This window comes from Scylla paramamosain, chromosome 15, assembly GCF_035594125.1.
Source record: "Scylla paramamosain isolate STU-SP2022 chromosome 15, ASM3559412v1, whole genome shotgun sequence".
Lineage (NCBI taxonomy): Eukaryota > Metazoa > Arthropoda > Malacostraca > Decapoda > Portunidae > Scylla > Scylla paramamosain.
In genome coordinates, this window is record NC_087165.1 from 21863720 (window position 1) to 21877883 (window position 14164).

Sequence of the window (14164 nt, forward strand, 5' to 3'; positions counted from 1 at the left end):
TATATAAAAATCAATAAATGATAATATTAACTGAAAAGTGGGATTTTTTTTTTTTTTTTTTTTTTTACATTCTGTTGTGTTTTTAATTAACTTTTAACGTGGTCTGTGCTTTGCATCCATCCACCAATAGGAGCCCTCCACGGCTAGGTGGGGTATGTGTTCATATGTTGGAGTTACAGGAGCCCAGGTGGTGGTGGCCTCTTCCCTCTCCTTATGAGGGGCGTTTTATTGTGATTTAATGGTTTTTAACTTGTTTTAGATTGACGGGTCTAAAGATAGGGTAGCGTTTTCTTTCCGAGACGTAACCGAAAATAAAGGAATGCTGCAATTACTGTGCGTCTGCGCCTTCCACTACAATATATATATATATATATATATATATATATATATATATATATATATATATATATATATATATATATATATATATATATATATATATATATATATATATATATATATATAAGTGGATGATGAAGTTATTTCTAGTATTTGCGTGTCTCCTTAACATGGCTTTCTTTTCCGCTCAATTTCAGGGGGCGATACTAATTACTTCAGCATCTACAGTAATAGGCAGAACAAAATTATCCTACGCAATAAGCCTAACGGTCTGGACAGAGAAGACCCTATATCAAGTTATTCACTTAAAATCCTTGCCACTAACGATCCATCAGGATCAATTGCACCAGTGAACTCGTCCAGCTTTCTCCATGTAAGTGTGTGTGTGTGTGTGTGTGTGTGTGTGTGTGTGTGTGTGTGTGTGTGTGTGTGTGTGTGTGTGTGTGTGTGTGCTTAACTCTACCTTGTGTGTGTGCGCTAAAAACTCTACCTTGGATGATTCAGGGCTTGTTCGTCCCCCTCCTCCACCCTCTGATTACTTCATGCTACCCATCAAAATCCTTCGCAATGATGTTCTCCATGCCCTCACTGGACTAAGCCCTCAGAAGGTTTATGGACCTGATGGGGTCCCTCCTATTGTTCTCTGAAATTGTGCCTCTGTGCTTGCACATTGCCTAATCAAACTCTTCCAACTCTATCTATCAATGTCTACCTTTCCTTCTTGCTGGAAGTTTGCCTACATTCAGCCTGTTGCTAACAAGGGTGACCATTCTTATCCCATAAACTACCGTCCTATTGCTTTAATCTCCGGCCTCTCTAAACTTTTGAATCTATCCTCAACAGGAAGATTCTTAAACATGGATCACTTTACAACCTTCTGTCTGATCGCCAGTATGGGTTCCGTCGAGGCCGCTCTATTGGTGATCTGGCTTTCCTTACTGAGTTTTGGTCATCCTCTTTTAGGGAATTTGGTGAAACTTTTGCTGTTGCCTTGGATATATCAAAAGCCTTTGATAGAATCTGGCATAAAGCTTTGATTTCCAAACTAGCCTCCTACAGCTTATATCCTTCTCTCTGTAACTTCATCTCAAGTTTCTGACCGTTCTATTGCTGCTGTTCTTCTCCTAATTATATTAACAGTGGTGTTCCTCATGGTTCTGTCCTGTCACCCACTCTCTTCCTATTATTCATTAATAAACCAAACTACTTGTTCTATGCACTCCTGCGCTGATGATACCACCCTGCACTTTTCCACGTCTTTTCGTAGACGTCCAACCCCTCAGGAAGTAAACAGTTCTCGCAGGGAAGGCACAGAACGCCTGACTTCTGATCTCTCTAAAATTTCTGATTGGGGCAGAGCAAACTTGGTATTGTTTAGTGCCTCAAAAACTCAGTTCCTCCATTTATCAACTCGACACAACCTTTCAGACACCTATCCCCTCTTCTTCAATGGCAATGAACTGTCCCCTTTTCTACATTGAACATCCTCGGTGGAAACTCCATATCTCTCATCTCTAGCTAAAACAGCTTCTATGAAGTTAAACGTTCTGAGTTGTCTCCGTCAGTTTTTCTCATCCCCTCCCACCTGCTAACTCTGTACAGGGGCCTTATTCATCCATGTGTGGCATATGCTTCACATGTATTAGAGGGGGTTTCCACTCATACTGCTCTTTTAGACAGGATGGAATCAAAAGCTTTTCTTCTTGTCAACTCCTCTCCTCTAACTAATTATCTTCAGCTTCTCTCTCATCAATGCAATGTTGCATCTCTTGCTATCTTTTACTGTTATTTTCATGCCAAGTGCTCTTCTGATCTTGTTAACTGCATGCTTCCCCTCCTCTCGAGGCCTCGCTGCCCACCCCTAATCTGTCCATCTCTCTAATTCAAGAGTTAACCAGTATTCTCAATCATTCATCCCTTTCTCTGGTAAACTCTGGAATTCCCAACCTGTTTCTGTATTTTCTCTTTCCTGTGACTTGAACTCTTTCAGGAAGGAGGTTTCAACACACTTATCCTGTAATTTTTGATGACCGGCACCTCAGTGGACCTTTTTTATATATATATATTTTTTTTATTCTTGGCCGCTCTCCCTCCTACTTAAAAAGAACTTCAAGTCTTTTATTTCACTCTTAGATTACTTTTGAATCGCTTATATAAACTAATTTGCATAGGAATATAAAGAACAAAATAAATAAAATCCCCACAAAAACAATAAAACTCCCCAAAAAGTGTTTGTTTTTTTTTTTACCAGGGTTTTTCTAACCCTACTCTTAAGAATGCTTAAGAATTATATTCTCCCTTCATCACTATGAAAATATTGTCACTATGAAAGGGATGGAAGATGAGAAGGAAGCCACACCATTTCTGTCAACATATTGTGCCTTCAAATGTTGCGCTTTTCCCTTGGAATGACAGGACTGCAGAAAGAAATAGCCTGAAGCTTCATGTGACGAGTTACACAATTCAGAAATTGTAAAAAATGAATGTTACTTTGTATAATGAAACGTGTGTGGCAGAGGAACCTTGATAAAAGAATAGAATACAATCAGCTTTATATAAAAAGGAATCGATTATTATAACGCTAAGAATCAAACTATCTTTCCATATTATCTGATTATTTATTCAGGTCATAGGAAAGAGAAATTTATAAACTTATTATTGAAAAAAAAAGATAAATCAATAAAAGTAAACCCTTGCTTTGAATTGTGTCTTCTATTAAAATCAAATGCAATCAGGATATTTAAATAATTTGATTTAAATGAAAACAGTCCTTCATAAACGTTTCTTAAATTTGGTCCTTCGTCAGCACTTTCTGTGGCTACAAAGCACAGATTTCCTTTTAGATTATAATGCTTGTGTAATAACGTTCCCGTCAGTGAAGGTCCATTTCATGTTTTCCTTTTCTTGTTTTTTTTTTTTTTTTTTTTTTTTTCTTAATTTGGCACTTCGATCAAAGTCTATTATTTCTCAGTAATATTTATAGGTTGTGTAAAAAACTGTGGTCTCTTCTCACCCATTCCATTCTTCTTTTTCATTGTCCATCAATTCTTCTCTCCGAGCAGCTGGTCATCAGGGTGCTTGATAAGAACGACGTCGTGCCGAACTTCAAGACGGACGTGATTTTCACCAGTTTCATGGAAACCGATACTATCGAAAAACGCTTGACCGTTATCGAGGTGAGGTACATGTATGACTGTGTGTGTGTGTGTGTGTGTGTGTGTGTGTACGGATTAGTATAAACTGGTGCATGAAATGATAAGTAAACGCACGCATGTGTAAATTTACGTACGTATGTGTAAATTTAAATATTTGGTTTTTATAGAGACCAATCTCTCTCTCTCTCTCTCTCTCTCTCTCTCTCTCTCTCTCTCTCTCTCTCTCTCTCTCTCTCTCTCTCTCTCTCTCTCTCTCTCTCTCTCTCTCTCTCTCTCTCTCTCTCATTACCGCCGAGAAATGAAATCGTGGTACATGGGGAGAAGTTTCCTGGCGTGTGTGACACAACCACAGCTTACATTACACTTTCTACTAAAAAAAAAAAAAAAACACGAGGAGGGCATGTTTATAGCAAACCACATCATTTTCGGTAGGTGTCCGACATTACCTATGCAGTGATACTTGTACATCTACTTACATACACACTGTTCAGTTTCCCATACAGGTGTTGTGAAGCACCCAAGAAGCAGGCATAGGCGCATCCAATTGCCAGGCAGCGCACATCACTCGCGTATTTCCGTCAATATCAAGCCTTCTGATTTGTTAAGAGGAGGATTCAACGAGTGATCTCAGAAGGTTACTCGACTTCTTACCACGACTGTACCTCGGCGACGTAAAAGTTTAATATATGGTTCTGCAATGAATAAGCACGCGGTGTAGGCCCTGAGCTTATCCTAAACCCGTGACTCGCAGCCAGCAATCATGTACATCCGCCCAAGAGTGAGGCTCGGTTAGGAAAACCCTGCAACATTCATTTTACAGTTCTTTATCTCCTTAGGCAGAGGACTTGGATCTCAACGAAACGCTGACGTATACCATGCTGGACGACGTACAGTGGCATGACATGGATGTCACGCCTCCTGCGACATCATTCACGTAAGTGTCGTGTGTGTGTGTGTGTGTGTGTGTGTGATTGAAGTGAACGGATGATCAAGGTGAAAATATTCTTTACATTTTTGTTCAACATAAATAGTTTTCTCAATTTATAATAAATGCAACACTATCTAGATTTTGTAATTATAATGGTAACATTAAAAAAAGGACCATCATTCACGTGGTGGGTTCACTGCAATGAACCAACATTTACATTCACAACTCAACGCAAGTCATCTACATGTTATGATTCTAAAATCTTAACAATTTAACACCATTGAAAGAAATTGTGTACACTGCAAAGATAAACGGTGGACATTTGCTTAATTAAGGAACTGGACTGTACTGTTGCAACACCAGGGGACATTGTGATTGTGTTCATCGCTCACCTAATCAAAAGAATTAGCACTCAGGAAGACGCCAATTTAAAACAGCATTTTTCCGTGAGCACTTTCCATGCATCATTCCTTAGCATCACCCTCAGTATTTCACAGATCTCTCTCTCTCTCTCTCTCTCTCTCTCTCTCTCTCTCTCTCTCTCTCTCTCTCTCTCTCTCTCTCTCTCTCTCTCTCTCTCTCTCTCTCTCTCTCTCCTAAGCAATACAGAAATTCATGTAAGGGATAATTTTGCCTCTGGAGTCCTCGTATAACAACATGCATATTTCAGAATTGAGCGAAAGGACGCGCGCTCATGTTACTTGAAGCTGGACTTCGACCCTAAGGCAGTGACGCAAGGCTACTGCAACTTTACTATCCATGTGGAAGACGCAGGTGTGTGTGTGTGTGTGTGTGTGTGTGTGTGTGTGTGTGTGTGTGTGTGTGTGTGTGTGTGTGTGTGTGTGTGTGTGTGTGTGTGTGTGTGTGTATACTCGCGCTTCTTGGCCAAATGAATTACACTCGATAAACAGCATCATAAATTATGTATGGTGTTGGTGTGTATTAAATGTGTATGGTGATAGTCTTGATTTCTTTTTTTTTTTTTATGTAAGAAGCCCACTGGCTAAAGGCAACAAGGATTTGAATAAAAAAAAATATAAAAAAAAGCCCACTTAAATGCCAGTTCCCAGAGCAATAAAAAATTGAATGATCAAGTAGCAGAAGATAAGTGTCTTGAAGCCTCTCTCTTGAAAGAGTTCATATCATAGGAAGGAGGAAATACATAAATGAGCAGGGAGTTCAGAGTTTACCAGAGAAAGGGATGAATGATTGAGAATACTGGTTAACTCTTGCATTAGAGAGGTGGACAGAATATGGTTGAGAGAAAGAAAAAAAAAATTGTGCAGCGAGGCAGCGGGAGGAGGGAAGGCATGCAGTTAGCAAGATCAGAAGAGAAGTTAGCATGCAAACAGTGGTAGAATATAGCAAGAGATGCAGCATTGCGGCGACGAGAGAAAGGATGAAGACAGTCAATTAGAGGAGAGGAGTTGATTAGACGAAGAGTATCATTATAACGTCCTGTGTTCATTGTTTGGTGTGTGTGTGTGTGTGTGTGTGTGTGTGTGTGTGTGTGTGTGGAAGTCAACCTAAGTGTTCAAAAACGTACAGGCTATGTGCATGTGCGTATATTCAAGCAGCAATGGTGACTACCGCTAAATATAGTAAATTCTAAGTTTCTAATGTAAGATAATAACGAAGCGTGTTTATATTCTTATTAGAGATCAGTATTCTTACATCGTACACCATGACGGTCTCAGGCACAGTGTTGACGGGTAGCCTGCCAAAGTACGATGATGTAGTTTTCAGTCTCCGTAAACACAGCCACAGCAACAATGCAAAAAAATCACATGTTCTTTACTCAATCCAGGTAACCACGCAAACACGGCGCAGGTCAAAGTGTACAGTATCAACGACGACTTCAAGGTGGCGATGTACTTTTCAAACGAAGTGGATGAAGTCAAGAACAAGGAAAATGAGGTAAGATGTGTTTCGCTGGGGGTGGGAGGGGAGATTAATTATGAAAGTATATTTTCGTTAGATCTGATTTAAAAGAGAAAACTATATGCTCACTAAAATATCGGTGGTGTCACTAGCTTGGACATGCTCACTCATTGTCAAGCACCGCCACAAACAGCAACAGTAACAATAACAATCTCGTCACACATTTTGGTGCCAGATCGAGGCGGCTTACACAGAAGCCTATGGGTACACGTGCGTCATCGACAGCATCACGACTACCCAGACTTCCTCAGGCGAGACTCTTGCCAACGAAACCACCGTCTACATGCACTTTATCGACGACGAGAAAAACAAACCAGTCGAAAAGGAGAAAATTCTAGAGTAAGATGTGTGTGTGTGTGTGTGTGTGTGTGTGTGTGTGTGTGTGTGTGTGTGTATGTGTGTGTGTGTGTCTGCCTCACCAAAGGGTTTCTTTTACATACTCGTACTTTTTATCATCTCTCACGATCCCACGATATTACTTACGTTCCTCGTGTGAAGTCTTTTCCATCTCACAAACGCACACAGGCTGTCCAGCAATGCAGACGTGATGCGGAAACTGTATCAGGAGCTCAAAGCAAATGGCATCATTCTAGATTCCGTGGATAAATACCAGCCGCCGGAAGGTGGAAAGTCTGCGGAGGACCAGATTCTGACGCTAAAGGTAAGAGAGAGAGAGAGAGAGAGAGAGAGTGAGAGAGAGAGAGAGAGAGAGAGAGAGAGAGAGAGAGAGAGAGAGAGAGAGAGAGAGAGAGAGAGAGAGATAACTCAACTCTTTCATCAGATTCTCCTGGTTGTTGTGAGCCTAGTTCTGGGTTGCCTCCTGCTGCTCCTCATCATCGTGTCCTGGATACGCACCAGAAGGTAGGTATACACGCACTGCTGCCTCTCCAACCCTATTTACATAAACAAGTACCACGTGTGCTCCTTACGTAGATTCTCTCCACCAATGTATTGCTTTCATTTATGAGAAACATAATTTGTATGTAAAATGTCATGTTTATTATTATTATTATTATTATTATTATTATTATTATTATTATTATTATTATTATTATTATTATTATCATGGTTGGTGTTGTTGTCATTATTATTATTATTATTATTATTATTATTATTATTATTATTATTATTATTATTATTATCACTATTGTTGTTGTTGTTGTTGTTGTTATTGTTGTTGTTGTTGTTGTTGTTGTTGTTGTTGTTGTTGTTGTTGTTGTTGTTGTTGTTGTTATCATTATTAATACTGTTCACGCCTCATTCTCACTTCTTTCCGCAGTTTGAAGAGAAAAGTAAAGGTTCTCTCCACAAACACATTTGGGTCCAAGGATTCGGGTCTCAATCACATGGGACACGACGTGGTCCCTGGCAGCAATCTTGCGCAGTTACATGGGAACCATAACCCAGTTTTCAGTGAAGACGGTGCCTTAGAGTTAAAAATCCAAGACACGGGAAGGTAAGATCAATGTCTTGTAAAATGTGCTCATCTAGTCGCATTCTTCATCCCCACAACTCCATTCTGCCCTCTTCCCTCCACCTGTCCTGCCTCTCACCTGTGTAGTCTGTCCCGTTGCTTTCCTTGATGTCTTCTTCCTTCCGTATTTACTGATACCTTCGTACACAACACGGCATCTCTCTCTCTCTCTCTCTCTCTCTCTCTCTCTCTCTCTCTCTCTCTCTCTCTCTCTCTCTCTCTCTCTTTCTTGGCCTGACTGAAAATCACTGAATAAATATCAAGTAATTAAGATTTTCATCATGTTATCACATAAAATATTCTACTATTGAATGAAGATAGATATTACATTTAATTTCCACTCTTCGTAATGAGTTCCCGATTATGCTACTGTTTGCTTGCGTTCGTGCGCGCGGAGTGGGTGTATTTCTTACTGTCTGCCCACTTCCACAAGATTATCAATATTCATGAAGTTCTAGGTATTCTATGATACATATAAATAAGTAAATAAATAATTGAATAAATAAATAAATATAGAGTACATACAGTATACACACACACACACACACACGAGTAAGTATATTCCGTTTTTGTTATCCTGCAGCATAAGCAGCGGAGACTCTGAATTGATCGGAGTGGAGGACAACCCAGAGTTCAAGAGTTACTCCGCTAAGGGAGCACAAAACTCTTCTTCAAAGGGTTACGAGAACCCTTCCTTTGGCCGCTCCATCGACCAGGTGTCTGCTCCGGTCCCAGGTGTCCAGGGTGGCGTGAAAGGCAACCCACTGCTCAACTTCAGCGGTTTACAAGGTGTGTGTGTGTGTGTGTGTGTGTGTGTGTGTGTGTGTGTGTGTGTGTGTGTGTGTGTGTGTGTGTGTTTGTGTAATCATACTTCATAAAAAAGTTACGTGATAGAAAATTACAATAAAGAACATTCTCTCTCTCTCTCTCTCTCTCTCTCTCTCTCTCTCTCTCTCTCTCTCTCTCTCTCTCTCTCTCTCTCTCTCTCTCTCTCTCTCTCTCTCTCTCTCTCTCTCTCTCTCTCTCTCTCTCTCTCTCTCCGTTCTTCACTTTTCCGCCTCCCTTACAGACTCACCGAGGCCCTCCACTAACTCTCTGGAGCGCCAGGTCTTCGGGGACCCCGAGGAATCAGAGGGCGACGCAGCGTCTCTTGACCAAAAGATAAACTCCAACTTCTCTTTCTCTTGAAGAAACGGATACAAAGTTTGCAGCGTTGCACTGGTTGACATTGAAGATGCCAGCCAATCCTCGTGTGCGGCTGTTTTCACTTCTATCAGACAGATTATCTTTTTCTATTGTTTTTTTAATACAGATTTACCAATAACAAGTTTAAAACTATATTCAAGCTAATGTTTATTCATCGAGGAGACACTTTTCAGCAAACTATACACGATATCTAGTAAATATTGTAGTATGCTTTATTACAACAGAGTGAGAATGAATGGACAAAATACTGACATTCACGTCTTTTTGTCGCTTGTCGTGAGTGCCACGAACTGTAGAATGATAAGTTAGAAAGTAAAGGGATAGCGGTCAGTGGTTAGAGAACAATAAACATTAGCGGTAGGTGTAAGACAATGATGATGATGATGATGATGATGATGATGATGATGATACTAATAATAAAAATAATAATAATAATAATTTCATTACTACTATTAACAACAGTATTGCAACTGCTTCCATTACCACTATCATCATCATTATCATTACTGCTACGGCTAAAAGCACTACTTGTGATAGTACTGCTAGAACTAATTATTGTATTACTGCAACTGCTATGGATGTTATTTTGACTATAATAATAATTTACGTACAGTATAATTCACTAAGAGGAAGTACCTACTTATATTAATAATATAATGCCATGTACCATTACTAGCGCCCTTCCCTACCCTACATGGATTAGACATACTGCAGGACATTTCACGAATTGTATTAAAAGAAATACACTGATCCGGAGGTTCGGATGATGCAACTCAAGGACTGCGGGGGATGGTGCGATGTCAACTTAAGGGCACATCTTTCCCTTACCAATCTTGTGTGTGTGTGTGTGTGTGTGTGTGTGTGTGTGTGTGTGTTCTATTAAGGAAGGAGCTTAGAACTCATAGAGACCAATCTTGGGGAAAGGCTAACCGATCACACGCCACACATCAGGGCAGCGAAGTCACACCTCAGTTTACATCCCGCGCCTACTTACTGCTGGACGAACAGGCTCGTCCACCTGCCTTGCCGCGCACGGGACTCGAATTTGGGACTTGTGAGCCGAGCACGCTAACTATTATTGTACTATACGGTGTGTGTGTGTGTGTGTGTGTGTGTGTGTGTACAATTTCTCTTCAAAACAACTATTCCTTGAACTACTGTTTTTCCCATCCCTGCTTAACACTCGTGCATCCACCGCGTGAACACTGCGGAAATCAGCGTTATTGAAGCTAATACATAAGAACATAAGAACATAAGAAATAAGGGAAGCTGCAAGAAGCGACCAGGCTTACACGTGGCAGTCCCTGTATGAAACACTCCTACCTATTTCCATCTGTTATCCCCATCCATAAACTTGTCTAATCTTCTCTTAAAGCTCTCTAGTGTCCTAGCACTAACTACATGATTACTGAGTCCGTTCCACTTATCTACCACTCTATTCGAGAACCAATTTTTTCCTATCTCCTTCCTAAACCTAAATTTTTCAAGCTTGAACCCGTTATTTCTTGTTCTACCCTGGTTGCTGATCCTAAGAATTTTGCTTACATCTCCCTTGTTATAACCCATTATACCACTTAAAGACTTCTATCAGGTCCCCCTCTTAACCTACGTCTCTCTAGAGATAGTAAATTTAACCGCTTCAACCTCGCTTCGTAAGGAATACTCCTCATCCCCTGTATCCTTTTAGTCATTCTCCTCTGTACTGATTCTAATAGACCTATATCTTTCCTGTAATGTGGGGACCAGAACTGCACAGCGTAGTCTAGATGAGGTCTGACCAGCGCCAAGTATAACTTTAATATTACTTCCGGCCTTCTACTTTTAACACTCCTAAAAATGAATCCTAGTACCCTATTTGCCTTGTTTCTGGCTTCTATGCATTGTTTCCCTAGACGGAGTTCAGAGCTAACTATAACTCCTAAATCTATCTCGTACCCTGTACCTACCAGAGTTTGGGTGTTTAATGTGTACCTATTGTGTGGGTTTCCTCTACCTACGCTAAGGGACTTTGCATTTATCGATATTAAATTGCATTTGCCATCTATCCGTCCATTCATTCATTCTATCTAAGTCTGTCTGCAAGGCGATGGCATCCGCTTCTGACCTAATTAATCTACCTATCTTTGTGTCATCCGCAAATTTACTAACATCGCTACTAATTCCACTATCCAAGTCATTGATATATATTAGAAATAATAATGGCCCTAATACTGATCCCTGTGGCACCCCACTAATGACATGACCCCACTCGGATTTCGAGCCGTTTATTAGCACTCTCTGTCGCCTGTTACCAAGCCATGACCCTATCCAACCTAACACCTTCCCATCTATCCCGTGCGCCCTAACCTTTCTCAGGAGCCTTTGATGGGGCACCTTGTCGAATGCTTTACTAAAGTCCAGACCAGCGATTTAAGAGAGATAAGTTTATTAAGGAACGTGGAAATATTATTCGAGGAAACTATAGTACGGAGGCTGCTCTTCCAATGGTGAAAAGGCAAGATTGTTGTCTGGGCTCCTCCGATCACATCTTCACATCTGTATCTTGTCCTATTGCTCCAGTTCCTCCTCAGGACCATCCAAAGCGGAGATGCCTCTGGGGTTTTGCCTCTGCTAGTTTTGGGGGGACCTGAGGAGGTATTATTCTGATTTTCCTTGAAATGACTACCGCTTCTTGTGGCCCTCTTGCATAAATCAACAACAATAAGAACAAGAACAACAACAACAATTACAAAGTTAATAATAATAATAATAATAATAATAATAATAATAATAATAATAATAATAATAATAATAATAATAATAATAACCCATTACCGAGGATTTGATGGGTGACCCCAGCCAGATTGCTGCAGCCCTAGAACACAACCTATTCGTGTTTTGCTGGTTCGACCACAACAGCGACCAGGAAAATGGGTGTGGTGTTGCCTTCTAGACTCAGTATAAAATGCCTTGTAGACACAGTATAAAATGCCTTCTACACACAGTATAAAATGCAACAATAAAATTTGAATAGAGTTTTTAATAACAACAAAAAAGTAAATAAAAGAGCAATACAATAACAGATCAAGTAAGATGCATAAAAATACCAATAAATAAATAAAGTCTTGAAATATAACAAACCAATGCAAAGCAACAACAAAATAAATAAATAACAAAAAATATATTAGGCTCGTAGACCCGCCATCATCAAAGTAAACAAACGGGAATCTCAACCATGTGACTCACAACACCGTGTTTTTAAGTGACTTTATTTTTTTTTCCCCCGCCAAATTACCGCGGACTGGAGTCTGTGGCGGCGGAGGGAGACCGGAGTGACACTGGACACTCCCTAGAGGGAGGAAGAGGAAGAAGAAACATGAGGATTAAGGTAAGAAATGAGGGAATCACTTTATATAACGTCTTTTAGTGAATATTTAGCCATTTTCACATCCATTCCTCCCAAACAAATATGACGAAACAATGAAACGAAGAAAATAATGAAATAATAACGGGAAAACCTCTAGAATGCACCATTAGTGGCCTTGTATCCACCGCAGGCTGGACACATGGAGGGGTAGGGGGGTGTGGGAAGAAACAGGAGGGGGTCTGGGGGGATGAGAGATTCTCTACCCCAGGCTGGACACATGGAGGGGTAGTGGAGGGTGTGGGGAAGGCAGTGTGGGAGGGTGGCGGGGGTAAAGGATGCTGTTACCTCAGGCTGGACACATGGAGGGGTAGTGGGGGTATATATATATAGAACCGTTATACATATGTAAAATAGTCGTTTGACTATTTTGGAATATGGTACAAATAAAAATGTGTTTTCACTTTTTGAAAAAAAATAAAAACATGTAGAAAACACTAGATAACGTTTTTCGATTGAAAACCCAGTAACTTCCCCTACACCCTATTAAACTATGCCTGGAACTTTGAAAACCCCAGTAACTTCCACTACAGCCTGTTAAACTATCCCTGGAACCTTGAAGACCCAAGTAACTTCCACTGCAGCCGGTTAAACTATCCCTGGAACCTTGAAAACAACAATAACTTCCACTACAGCCTGTTAAACTATGCCTGGTTCCTTGAAAACCCCAGTAACTTCCGTTACAGCCTGTTAAACTATCCCTGGAACCTTCAGAAATCCAATACCTTCCACTACAGCCTGTTAAATTATCCCTGGAACCTTGAAAATCCCAGTAACTTCCATTACAGCCTATTAAACTATCCCTGGAACCTTGAAAACCCTAGTAACTTCCATTGCAGCTTGTAAAACTATCCCTGGAACCTTGAAAACCCCAGTAACTTCCATTACAGCCTGTTAAACTATCCCTGGAACCTTGAAAACCCAAGTAACTTCCACTACAGCCTGTTAAACTATCCCTGGAACCTTGAAAACCCCAATAACTTCTACCACAGAGAGAGAGAGAGAGAGAAGAGAGAGAGAGGAGAGAGAGAGAGAGAAGAGAGAGAGAGAGTGAGAGAGAGAGAGAGGAGAGAGAGAGAGAGAGATAGAGAAACACATAAAGATAAATAGACAAACAAATAAACAAATAAAAAACAAACAAAGCAAACAAACAAACAAGCGAACAAACAAACAAACTTACCACATGTGGATTTCTTCTAACCAATAATTTCACATCAAGATTAATTAGGGTTCGCCTCCCGTGGATGCAAAATAGTAGTAGTAGTAGTAGTAGTAGTAATAGTAGTAGATCATACTGCCCTTTATTGTTTAGCTAATATTATCTCTTTCTCTCTCTCTCTCTCTCTCTCTCTCTCTCTCTCTCTCTCTCTCTCTCTCTCTCTCTCTCTCTCTCTCTCTCTCTCTCTCTCTCTCTCTCTCTCTCTCTCTCTCTCTCTCTCTCTCTAGTAATACAGAAACAACTATTGCTAATCTTCTTTCTCTCCCTCCAGTAAACACTCCGGTGGCACAAGGGACTGTGTGGTGCCATCGCCGGCGGCACAAAGAGGCAACGAAAATAACGTGGTGGAGGAGAATGGATGGCACAAGGCGGCATTATAGATAAGACTCCCCTTAACATTTCTCGTTTTCTTTTATTCCTCATTCCTTCCATTCTCTCTCTCCTCTTTATTTTGCCTTCCCGTGCACTATAAATCTCTCCAAGTCATTTTCATCCATGC

At 40.4% G+C, this 14164-nt stretch overlaps 1 protein-coding gene across 1 annotated transcript in view; it reads left to right on the forward strand.

Annotated features, from left to right (window-relative positions):
• The window catches only part of LOC135107656 (cadherin-23-like), a 37120-nt gene extending 27405 nt beyond the window's left edge, over window positions 1–9715 (forward strand). Inside the window, exons 28-38 of the mRNA XM_064017762.1 lie at window positions 537–712; window positions 3402–3515; window positions 4331–4428; window positions 5093–5196; window positions 6230–6339; window positions 6539–6702; window positions 6889–7024; window positions 7145–7224; window positions 7643–7819; window positions 8421–8626; window positions 8907–9715. Coding sequence (XP_063873832.1) covers window positions 537–712; window positions 3402–3515; window positions 4331–4428; window positions 5093–5196; window positions 6230–6339; window positions 6539–6702; window positions 6889–7024; window positions 7145–7224; window positions 7643–7819; window positions 8421–8626; window positions 8907–9025 — 1484 coding nt within the window. The 3' untranslated portion in view covers window positions 9026–9715. The remainder of the gene's footprint in view (window positions 1–536; window positions 713–3401; window positions 3516–4330; window positions 4429–5092; window positions 5197–6229; window positions 6340–6538; window positions 6703–6888; window positions 7025–7144; window positions 7225–7642; window positions 7820–8420; window positions 8627–8906) is intronic.
• The last annotated feature ends 4449 nt before the right edge of the window (window positions 9716–14164 follow it).